Source organism: Anguilla anguilla, chromosome 14, assembly GCF_013347855.1.
Source record: "Anguilla anguilla isolate fAngAng1 chromosome 14, fAngAng1.pri, whole genome shotgun sequence".
Taxonomy (NCBI): domain Eukaryota; kingdom Metazoa; phylum Chordata; class Actinopteri; order Anguilliformes; family Anguillidae; genus Anguilla; species Anguilla anguilla.
In genome coordinates this window covers 23,402,982-23,414,690 of record NC_049214.1, presented here as the reverse complement: position 1 = coordinate 23,414,690, position 11,709 = coordinate 23,402,982, and the positions used below count along the sequence as shown (strand labels likewise).

At 50.9% G+C, this 11,709-nt stretch overlaps 1 protein-coding gene across 3 annotated transcripts in view; it reads right to left on the bottom strand.

Annotated features, from left to right (window-relative positions):
• Positions 1 to 11,709, bottom strand: part of LOC118212666 (mediator of RNA polymerase II transcription subunit 13-like) — a 78,210-nt gene that overhangs the window by 10,983 nt on the left and 55,518 nt on the right. Inside the window, exons 5-16 of one of the 3 annotated variants that reach the window (XM_035390817.1) lie at positions 9,007 to 9,152; positions 8,294 to 8,488; positions 7,387 to 7,551; positions 6,986 to 7,148; positions 6,544 to 6,654; positions 4,195 to 4,821; positions 3,597 to 3,828; positions 3,127 to 3,205; positions 2,886 to 3,010; positions 2,152 to 2,251; positions 1,583 to 1,803; positions 808 to 1,007 (exon numbers count right to left, since the gene is read on the bottom strand). In XM_035390817.1, the coding sequence (XP_035246708.1) occupies positions 808 to 1,007; positions 1,583 to 1,803; positions 2,152 to 2,251; positions 2,886 to 3,010; positions 3,127 to 3,205; positions 3,597 to 3,828; positions 4,195 to 4,821; positions 6,544 to 6,654; positions 6,986 to 7,148; positions 7,387 to 7,551; positions 8,294 to 8,488; positions 9,007 to 9,152 (2,364 nt within the window). The remainder of the gene's footprint in view (positions 1 to 807; positions 1,008 to 1,582; positions 1,804 to 2,151; positions 2,252 to 2,885; positions 3,011 to 3,126; positions 3,206 to 3,596; positions 3,829 to 4,194; positions 4,822 to 6,543; positions 6,655 to 6,985; positions 7,149 to 7,386; positions 7,552 to 8,293; positions 8,489 to 9,006; positions 9,153 to 11,709) is intronic. The other 2 variants (XM_035390818.1, XM_035390819.1) reach the window with 2 other exon arrangements.

Genomic DNA, 11,709 nt, shown 5'->3' with positions numbered 1-11,709 from the left:
AGTCACCGCCGTTAGGTAGATACATCCCCTCTCTTTTCTTTTTTCTTTTTTTTCCCACTGCCTCCTTGGATTTCCTTTTGGATAAAGTTATGGGTATAGCTGTAACTTTATCCAAAAGGGTTGTGTAAAAGGTCATCTCTGTAGTTGTACATTCTTTTACTGCAATATAAATGGCTGTTTGTTCTCCACTACAGTATCACTCTGGATAATAGTGTCTACTAAGGGATTGTAATGCTATTATTATTTTTTTTTTTTAATAATTATTATTAATAATAAATTTCTATAATTCTTAATAACAATAATAATTATAATATCACAAATGTAATGCCTGCCTCCCTCCTCTAGTTCAGCAGCACCTGTCTACAGCAAACCAGCACCTTACAGTGAGGAAACAGGCCCCGCCCCTTCTGATCACCTGACCGACAATGAGGTCTCTCAGAGATTTAAGATGCCAAACTCTCGCTAAAGCTGAGGCCCCCCACATAGTCCCGCAGGCTAGAACTGAGTCAATATTTTAACTTCAGACTCCACTTGGTAGGATAGACAGAGGGGTACCTGTTTATCATTTGTGTACGAAAAAGCCGTGTGTTCAAAAATGTGTGTACAACGTGAGCCCCAGACATAATAAGAGTGCATCAGTTTGTGAAGGCCAGCGCATGCTTGGTGGGTCGGGGGGGGGGGGGGGGGGGGGGGGGGGGGAATCAGCACCTCCAGCTTTGGCACTTTTGCGTCATGTGAAAATTCGAGACCCACCCCCTCCCCCGCAGCGCCCCGGCGAATCGGAGACGACGACGCTGCGCCACGTACCCGTCCCGGAGAAAGGGGGCCTGCGGGTGGAGGGCGAGATGCTCCATCTTGGGCGGCAGGGACCAGGACGGCCGGTAGTAGCAGTGTTCGGGAATCTTGAGGGGCGGAAGGCAGCTGCTGGGGAGGGTGCGGAGGGGGGCGAACACGGAGGAGCCCACGTGCGGCTGGACCGACGGGACACGGTGCACGAAGGAGAAATCCTGGGGGGGGGGGAGAGGGGGGAGAACCAGACATTCCACCATGAGGCCAAGCCAAACTTTATACGAGACAAGATGGAGGCACAGTCTTCTGACAAAACGCCATTAACTACGGACTTAACGCTCAAATCCTCAGTCTTTTCACAGGAAGCGCCATTCGATTATTAGACTCGGGAAGTAGCGGTTAGCTTGCGGATTTGCGAGGGGTTTGCAGTGATTTACAGGCAGTCCGTGCCGTTGCAAGCACACAAATAAAAGGCAAGTGCTTGTAGTTTAACTGCAGAGGCTCGGGGATTGGGACTACAGCCCTGAGGCGCAGCACCGCGTCTGGCTGTCGATCCGCCCGCGCTCTTAACTGGCCAATAAAAACGCTGTGCGTTGACCGTAGAGATCAGCGGTGCTCTTAACCGGCCAATAAAAAACGTCATGCGTCGATCGTATAAATCAACCAAGCTTCTCTTTGCTCATTAACTGTTTTACTGGTGCGTAAGAACAGCCGTTTAAAAACCATAGCAATAATGATAAAAGCAGAGGGTCGTCCGTAGAGACCCCCCCCCTCGCCCCCCCACACCCCTCACCCTGATGTCCTCTGCTTTCGGGCTGCCCATACACTCCTCCACCTCCATCCGGAACTCGGAGAGCTGGGCGGAGGACGCGGGGGCCGGGGCGTGGTCCGACCCAGAGGGGGGGGCCGGGGGCTCCTGGCTGGGGGTGTCCCGGTAGGTCGTGATGGGGGAGAAGGCGGGGTGCTGCTCCAGGGAGGGAGGTGTGGGAAACATACGCTGGAGATCTGCAACTGCTGAAAAAGAGAGAGAGAGAAAGGGGGGGGGGCGAGAGAGCAAGGGGAGGGAGAGAGAGAGGGGAGGAGGGGGGACAGAGACAGAGAAGGTAAGAGAGGGGGGAGAGAAAAAGAGAGAGAAAGACAGAGGAAACGGAAAGAATGAGAGTACACGGAGAAGGAGAGTAAGAAGATAAGAAATTGAAGAAGACAGTTGGGTCGAGAAGATATGATAGAACAAGAAACGGGAGAAAAAGAGAGAAATGAAAGAAGGTAACAAGGGAGAAAGAGGATATCAGGAGAGAGATTATTTGCAGCCCTGAATTGGACAGCCGTGTGCGCACACTGAAACTCTCCAAACAGACTCACTTGAAGGGTACGGCACTGCAACTCTCCCTTCCTTCGCTAGGGGGCGATCTTCAGCTCCAGTGGCTGGGGCCTTGGCTGACTGCTGGTTGGAGAAAGCGGCCTAAAAAACAGGCAAACACGCTGTCATTTGGGAATGGTCCCTGGAGACATCCGTATGGCTTCACGGAGGATTTCGCATTTCCAGCAGTCATCGTAACGTTTACGGAGTTCTACGGTTGCAAACATTTACAACGTCATTCAAGCAACACATTCAGCTGGTAAATCACACTGCGATGCTCAGGGGCACAAGCACTTTGGAGGGATTAGATCTGCTTAGACAGTGGATGCCCTGAACCAGGACCTAGCCAGCCCTGCCCAAAAGACCCTCCCAGCAGGAGGAGCAGCACTCATCCCCAGCCCGGAACACTCACCCCTCGGCCAGAACACTCACCCCCAGCCCGGAACACTCACCCCCAGCCCAGAACACTCACTCCCAGCCCAGAACACTAACCCCCAGCCCAGAACACTCACTCCCAGCCCGGAACACTAACCCCCAGCCCAGAACACTCACCCACAGCCCAGAACACTCACCCCCAGCCCGGAACACTCACCCCCTCCCCGGAACACTAACCCCCCAGCTCGGAACACTCACCCCCCAGCCGACAACACTAACCACCTCCGCGGAAGACTAACCCCCAAGCCCAGAACACTAACCCCCAACCCAGAACACTCACCCCCCAGCCCAGAACACTCACCCCCAGCTCGTCCTCATCAGAGTTGTCGAAGATGTTCTCCAGGTCGGAGATGAGCACCACCAGGTCCTTCTCCCTGGTGAGCGGCGGGTTGGCTTTGGCCGCCGCGTCGTCCTGCGACGAATCGTCTGCGGAGAGTAAACGAGGAGCAGGTGAGCGGAGGCGAGGGGAGGTTTAAGGAGGACCAGGGACCCCATTTTTTTAAAAAAAGGGTTCCAATTCCACAGGAGTTCCAGCTTCTCACCAGATTTGGGCGCCGAACTGAAGATGGACATGGCGTCTTTCCCATCAGGCACTGCTCCGTTGCCCGTGACGTCTTCTCCCTAAAATCAGAGGTGGGGTTGACAACAAGCTGCAGAATATCTATCCCATAATCCTCCATAAAAAATTCCACCACACAAGCATGATACATGAATTTTGCTCAATTAATATATACAGTATATATACTACTCTTCTCCATACAGCGATAGTTCTGGGCCTGCATTCAATTGATGAGCAACGCTTTCTTTACAAACTCAGTTTGGCGAGTTTAGCGATAAGAATTACACTCGTTTCGCATAAATAAGTCTTGCGTTTGAGTTGAACGAGGCAAGCGTTGCTTGAACTCAGGCACGGCTCTAGTGACTCTATCTCCTCCAAACCTGAGCGGTTTTTTTCCCGCCTTGTTCCAAGACGACGGTCGCGTCGCTAAGCGGGTGCGGTTGCTACGGTTACCTTGGACCTCCGGCCGAGGTCCCTCTCCTGGCCCTTGAGGCGTTTGGAGGTGGGGAAGCTGTACTCCACGTCCTCGTCCTTGAAGGTGTAGGGGTCGTCCCCGGGGTCCCCCAGCCCCTCCAGCCCCTCCAGCCCCTCCACGCCGGGCTGGCTCAGGAGGCCCAGGGCGTGGACGTGCTCCCGTACCCTCTCCTCCGAAACCTTGAAGCGCTTGTGAGTCTGAGCGAAGAGCCTGGTGGGGAAAGGACACGCTCGGGCGCTGAAACGAGTGTGTGTGTGTGCGTGTGTGTGTGTGTGTGTGTGTGTGTGTGCATGTGCGTGTGCGTGTGCGTGTGTGTGTACATGTGAGTATGTGTGTATGTGAGTATGTGTGCATGTGTATGTATGTATACATGTATGTATGTGTGTGTGTATGTGTACATGTGTGTGTGTGTGTGTGAGTGTGAGTGTGTGCATGTGCGTGCATGAGTGTGTGTGTGTACATGTGAGTATGTGTGCATGTGTATGTATGTATACATGTATGTATGTGTGGGTGTATGTGTACATATGTGTGCATGTATGTGTGTGCATGTGTATGCATTTGACTGTATTCTCTCACCTCTTCAGTGCCAGCCCCTCAGTCTCACTCTTGCTCTCCGCTCGTTCCCCGGGCAGCTCGGGGGCCTGAAACTCCGCCCCGTCCGCGCGGGGCACCCTGTAGCCGGCCCACCAGCGGCGGCGGGGCTCCTGCGCCAGGGGGGCGGCGTACAGCGCCGTGTCGCTGAGCTCGTGCCCCGCGTGGCCCATCAGCGCCTCCGCGGAGCAGGGGGCCAGGCAGGCGGGGGGCTCCAGCGGCTCCGCCTCCTGCAGCCGCGGCTGGGGGCTGAGGGTGGGGGGCAGGGGCGACGCCGGGGAGTGCAGCAAGGCCTCGGGGGGCTTCCCGCCGACGGGGATGGGCTTGGGGTACTTGTGGGGGGGCAGGGGCTCCAGGGGGGGCTCGGGCACCGGCAGGCCCACGGCGGGGTCCTGTTCCAGGCAGGCGTCCTGCTGGTCCGGCGGGGGCCGGTGGTGGAAGGCCGTCAGGGCGGCGCGCTTGGGCTGCTTGTCGGGCTTCTCCGGCTTCTCGGCCGGTTTGTGCTTGGGGAGGGCGGGCGGGGGCAGGGACGGGGCCGCGGGGGCGGGGTTGGCACCGGGCTCGGGGTCGGAGGTCGCTGTGTGCCCCTGCCTCTGTTTCTGCTGCTTTGACCTAGGGGGTGGGGGGGGGGCATGGACAGTAGCTATAAATCAGCTAACCACACAGTGCAGAGGTCTGACCCAGCCACAAAACCACAGAACAAGACAAAGGCCGCATTCATGAAAACTTCAAGGGACAAGGGGTTTTATTTTTTGCTTGTTCTCATCATAATCACATCCTTCTAAACAGAAACTTACTTCCTTCAAATTGTTCCCAATTCTACTTTTCTGCATAATCACGGTGACCGTGATTCAAAAGTAACATGTAAAGAAAAGCGTAGGCTACGCAAAAGTGACCATCATGGACAGGTAGCCGTCATACAAAGGTGATCCCAAATCAGGTTTCACTGTAACGTTACGTATTTAATTGCAGGAAGTTACTTACGATTAGGAGGAATGCTAGATGAACGCTTGTGTAGTATTTCTGCTCGCCACGAGTTGATATCCAAGTCAAACACACCGAACTCGAGTGGCCTTTTTGTTGAATTAAAATGCAATCCACGTGTCCAAACACAACACACGCTGCTGGATTCATTATCCCCGTCGGTTGGTTGGTAGTGTAGCCTAATTGTTAGTAGCCCAGTTTAACTGACTGAAGCTAACCATTTGGCGGAGCATTATCGCCACCTACTGAGCTTGAGTGAATCGGAATGTGAATCCTCTCTATTAACCCTGTCAGAAAGTAGCTACGATATCTCTGACCCACAGAACTGCCTGTTCTGCTCATCTTTCTCGTTCAAATCGAGCCGCGCGGAAGCACCGGAAATGTCTTATTTTTGCGTCACGGTAATTAGTTTGTCCCGGAAGTACGTTCACATATTGAGCCATCCGATGTTCAATGCATTTTCCCCAAGGGACTTTGTTTTCTGCCGAAAATAAGGTCTGTGGTGAACGTAAGCCTAAGAGAGTTACACGTCTTGTTCTAAGAGATTTACATGTATTAATATCACCACCGTGGATTTCTAATCTGCTATGTGCCTGTTAAATGTAAATTGCAACATTGAAACTGCAACAACGTTATATTCCGGCAACCGTCACTCCAGTTCCATACAAGCCCGCCAGCACGCGACAACCTCTGTAGTTCCAATATAGCAACTTGTTATATTGGATATAACTTAATTTTTTAAAGCACATAACAGCTTATGGTGATATGAATGGGTGTGTTTTATCTGCACTCTAGGCCGTTATACATGCTCCGATTTGGAAAAAAAATGTGATCAAAATTTAGGGCATTCCATTAAATTGAAAAAGCTATTTAAAATATCAGAATGCATTGCATGAGTTAATTTATTATAGGTGGTCTGCATTTTCAGCATTAGCCAGAAAAGCAAGCTTTATCAATCAGAAACACACAGATGCAGTATCACAGATAAGCAAAGGTGCAGCCAATCTCTGGAGAAAATTTTCAGGATGTCTCCTGAATTGCCCTTTTTCGTTTACAAAAGAATTCTATAAGTAGTCCTTAACACGTTCCCTGGGCTCTTGATCTCCTCTTTGATTAAAAGCACACAAAATGGCGGAGCAGGTTGGGAGGTGATTGATTTTTCACACTTGGGACTCGCGGTCAGGTCTGAATTCAGCTGCTTGACTGGATTGAACTCTTCTGTCTTTTTTCGACGGCAACAAAAACTTGGGAGTCATCGATCTCACGGTCAAAACCACGAGACACAGCCCCCCTCGTGCTCCCTGTCTGACCCCGAGAACGAGCCAGCCCGCCGACAGTGAACACCTGTACCTGTACCTGGAGCACTGGCAGGCCGCCCTCTCGCCCGGGTCGATGAAGTCCCAGACCGGCGCCTCGTTTGGCATCTCATCTCCAGGTGTCCTAGAGCTGGGTAAACTGCACCTGTTGGCAAAGGTTGGGGGGGGGGGTGCAGTGTAGTATAATGGGTAAGGAGCTGGTCTTGTAACCAAAAGGTCACAGGCTCAATACCCAGATTGGACACTGCTGCTGTACCCTGGAGCGAGGTACCTAACCTGTATAGCTTCAGTATATATCCAGCTGTATAAATGCAATGTAAATGCTGTGTAAAAGTTGTGTAAGTTGCACTGGATAAATGTCTGCTAAATGCCTGTAATGTAATGTAATGGTGCGTCACAACTTTACCTTCTGCTGGTGCTATGTGCTGTAAAAGACAGGAAGTGAGAGAGGCGGTTGCAGGGCCGCGGATGCTTACCTGTGCTGCGATTGGTTCAGATAGCACTCCTTCCATGCCTGACGCACTGCCTGATTGGTCAGCGTCCTCCCAGAATGCTTTGGGCTGTGGCTAACCGAGCCAGCGCCTCCGCCTCCGTCCTGTCCCACGACACTGGAGACTGAGGTGTGGAAGCCACTGTCACCTAGCAACATGACAAAAAAAGTACAATGAGCATGTGCGAGATCATTTATGACTCAGACGGAAATGTTGAATATTGGGTTCATTTTATTTGTTCACATAGAGGCAGATGTTTGATTCAAGTGTGTCTTATTCGGTGATAACTACTGATGTGTTTTTACCACATCAGGAGTTATCACCAAATAAGACACACTTGAGACACACTCCGCAGCGCGCAGTAATGGACGCGTGTGAGCGTGTACCTGAGCAGGGCTGCTCCGGGGAGGTAGGCGGAGTTAGCGGTACGTTGCAGCCGGAGGGGTCCCTGATTGGCCCCTGCGTGCCCAGCGTGGGCGAGATCTGCTCCACCGGCAGGTCGCCCTGGTCGATGAGCACAAAGGCTGCTGGGTAAACCATCCGGACGCCGCCTGGAAGCAGGATGGAGAACGGTAAGACGTTCAGTGCAGTTACCCCCTCGGCCGGGGGCCATTTCCCACCCAACACATCAATGACATCACTTCCTCTCCCACACAACGCTGAACACAGCAACAAAAAAAAAAAAAGTCTTGACAACCATTTTAGTTTTATATTTAGACTTAAAATCTTAGTTCTATAACTTTTTTTGTTAAATATGACAAAAAGATTGCCAACGAGGTGAGACAGTTTGACTCATTTCAAGATTTGCCAATGGGGTAAGATAATTTCACTGGTCAAGCAAAAAATAACTTAGAACAAGCTAGTATTATCTACTTGAGAGAAAGAAATAAGATTTAAAGTTTCATTACAGGAGTGAAACTTGTCAAGACGGCCTTTTTTGCAGTGAAGGTGGATCGCTTCTCAAGATTATTCCAGCGTCTCCAACAGCAACTGTTTGGCTTCAGTGACCGAGCTCCCAACAAACCCAGATCAATACAGGCAGAGGTCAGGGAGTCAATGATGGGATGTTACTGAGTTCTGTACCCCCCTGAGATTTAAGGAAACCCCTGTTTTTCTGTTTCACTGCCACCCTGAATCCCCCCTACAGAATTCCCAGCATGCAGTGCAAAACGTCCTCCTCCTGTTGGAGAGTTATTAATGTCTTCAGATCGAGGGTTCTTTGTGCGCGAGCCTCCCCAGGCGATCCCCGGCTGCTGCTGTGGGGGTGTTAAGGATTTTTTTTTTTTTTCGTACCTACGATGACCTCGACGGCCACGTGGCTGTGGGGGTCGTAGGCGGGGTCGGCGTTTTCGCACGCGCCCTCCCCCCGCCGGAGGACCGCGGGGTAGAAGTGGCTCCACTCCTCCATCAGCCTCCGGACCGCCGGCTCGCACATCTTATAGGCCTGTCCCGTCAGCGTGCCACAGAGCCCGTATGGGCTGAGGACCACTGCACACACACACAGGCAGAGTCAGACACACAGGCAGGCAGAGTCAGACAGACAGGCAGGCAGAGTCAGACACACAGGCAGGCAGAGTCAGTCAGACAGACAGGCAGAGTCAGACACACAGAGTCAGACAGACAGACAGAATCAGACAGACAGAGTTAGTCAGACAGACAGACAGTCAGTCAGACAGACAGACAGAGTCAGTCAGACAGACAGACAGGCAGAGTCAGACAGGCAGTCATACTGTACTTAAGAGCTCAGGATCACTTGATGAAGACAGAGAGATAGACAGGCAGTCACACACACACACACACAAAGACTGACTGATACAGGCAGGCAGTAACACACATACACAAACAAAGATTGACTTACACAGGCAGGCAGTCACACACACACAGACACACACAGACTGACTAACAAAGACAGCCAGTCACACACACACACACAGACTGACTGATAAAGGCAGGCAGTCACACACACACACACACACACGCACACCCTCAGCAGGACTGGGGCTCACCTTGCAGGGGGCTGGAGGAGATCTGGGCGTGCAGGAGGTGCCCCTCCCTCACACGGTAGACTGGCTGGTGCCGGGCGATCTCCACGCTCACACACACGTTGCTCTCTCCGTGCAGGAAGAAGGTGAACGCGCAGGAGAGGTGCTCGCTGAAAACACACACGCACGCACACACACACACACACACAAATCATGTTAACAAACCTGTCTCTTCATCAGTTCATATTACACCGGACTTCATCCTCCGAAGTTCACAGGTCAGGATTGCACAGACATGAGTCAGAGGAAGGCACTCCATGGTCACCAGGGGGACCTGCCTGCACCCAGTCTGTCAGTTGGGGTTGTTAATGAGTGATGAGACGCTATATTCCCGGCCTACTGAAACCCTCCAGTCACTCTGGGCAGCGCTAAAGCCAGCTGTGCATCACTTTTCAGGTCCTATCCAGATTCAATACTAGACTGCAGGGGCTCATCCACACACTGGAACAGAGCCCTAACAGATACCAGACTGTGGGGCCCATCCACACACTGGACCACAGACTTTAGAGATACCAGACTGTGGGGCCCATCCACACACTAGACCACAGACTTTAGAGATACCAGACTTTGGGGCCCATCCGTACACTGGACTAGACTTAACAGAACGAGCCATTCAGCAACGTGTTTCCTTCTTTAACTCATTCTGGACGGCTTATTCTTTCAGTGTTCACTAGAGGGAGCTCCACACACGACAAATGGAGCAATAATCTTTTTGATACACTGAAGTTCATCAACTCACATACAAAAATTCCAAATGGGTGAGATTTTCAGAAGTGCCACGCACACACAGACAGACACAGACAGACACAGACACACACACACACACACACACACACACACACACACACACCGTGCATGCGTAGTCCTATAGACCTCTGAATGATCACAGCACGATGCCGGCCTGCACGACACTGCTTGTAAATTATTCAGACCCTAAACAGCCAGCAGTGCTAGCAAACATCTTCACTAGCAAACATCTTCACTGCACACACACACACACACAAACACACAGACACACACACACACATATGCAAACACACACACACTAGAGTTATTAATAGTGGGCTGTGGGGATTGTGGGGGCTGGTTTGTGTCCTACCACAGTGAGGATGCTGGGTATAGTTCAGTAGCCTGGCCCTCGTCACACAGAAAAGCACATTCTGGAATCTGATGCAGCTTCACTGTGACCTGCTAACTGTCTAATTATCCACACAGTTCTACACACTGAGTGCGTAAATCACACACAGTCCTACAAAATGAGTGTGTATAGCACACACAGTTCTGCATACTGAGTGTGTAAATCACAGTTTTACACACTGAAGGTGTAAATCACACAGTTCTACACACTGAGTGTGTAAATCGCAGTTTTACACACTGAAGGTGTAAATCACACACAGTTCTACACACTGAGTGTGTAAATCACACACCATTCTACACACTGAGGGTGTAAGTCACACAGTTCTACACACTGAGGGTGTAAATCACACTCAGTTCTACACACTGAGGGTGTAACTCACACCGTTCTACACACTGAGGGTGTAAATCACACCGTTCTACACACTGAGGGTGTAAATCACACCGTTCTACACACTGAGGGTGTAAATAGCACCCTTCTACACACTGAGGGTGTAAGTCACACTCAGTTCTACACACTGAGGGTGTAAATCACACTCAGTTCTACACACTGAGGGTGTAAATCACACTCAGTTCTACACACTGAGGGTGTAAATCACACACCGTTCTACACACTGAGGGTGTAAATCACACACCGTTCTACACACTGAGGGTGTAAATCACACTCAGTTCTACACACTGAGGGTGTAAATCACACACCGTTCTACACACTGAGGGTGTAAATCACACCGTTCTACACACTGAGGGTGTAAATCACACTCAGTTCTACACACTGAGGGTGTAAATCACACTCAGTTCTACACACTGAGGGTGTAAATCACACTCAGTTCTACACACTGAGGGTGTAAATCACACTCAGTTCTACACACTGAGGGTGTAAATCATACTCAGTTCTACACACTGAGGGTGTAAATCATACTCAGTTCTACACACTGAGGGTGTAAATCATACTCAGTTCTACACACTGAGGGTGTAAATCACACTCAGTTCTACACACTGAGGGTGTAAATCATACTCAGTTCTACACACTGAGGGTGTAAATCACACACAGTTCTACACACTGAGGGTGTAAGTCACACATGGTCTGTCCCAGTTCTCTAACCGCTGTACTGCACAGCTGGGAGATGGCTGTGCCTCGTCACCCTTTGGAATTGCGCAGTTGTAAGTTCACAGATCTTTCCGAGAACGTGCAGGACGCTTTTCTCTGTGGTTGAAGGAAGGCCTCTCAATTTTGTCCACAGTGCCTCTGCTTTGCTCTCGCTGTTTCACTGAAGTGAAATTAAATTAACTGCTATCAAGTGTTCATTTGAAACCGGGATTCAAACTGGACAGTGAAGCTCACTTTTTTTAACTCAACCCATTTTAAACGGGGAAAGGCGTGAATCCGAAAATAAAATTATTTAATCGCACGCTCCGTCTGACGCCTCTGTGACACTTCCAAGACTCCCGTAAAAAATCCTGGACAAAAAGAAAAGAAAAATATATTTCTGAGGAGAGCAGGCTGGCTCAGGACTCGTAATTATAAGAGGTCCT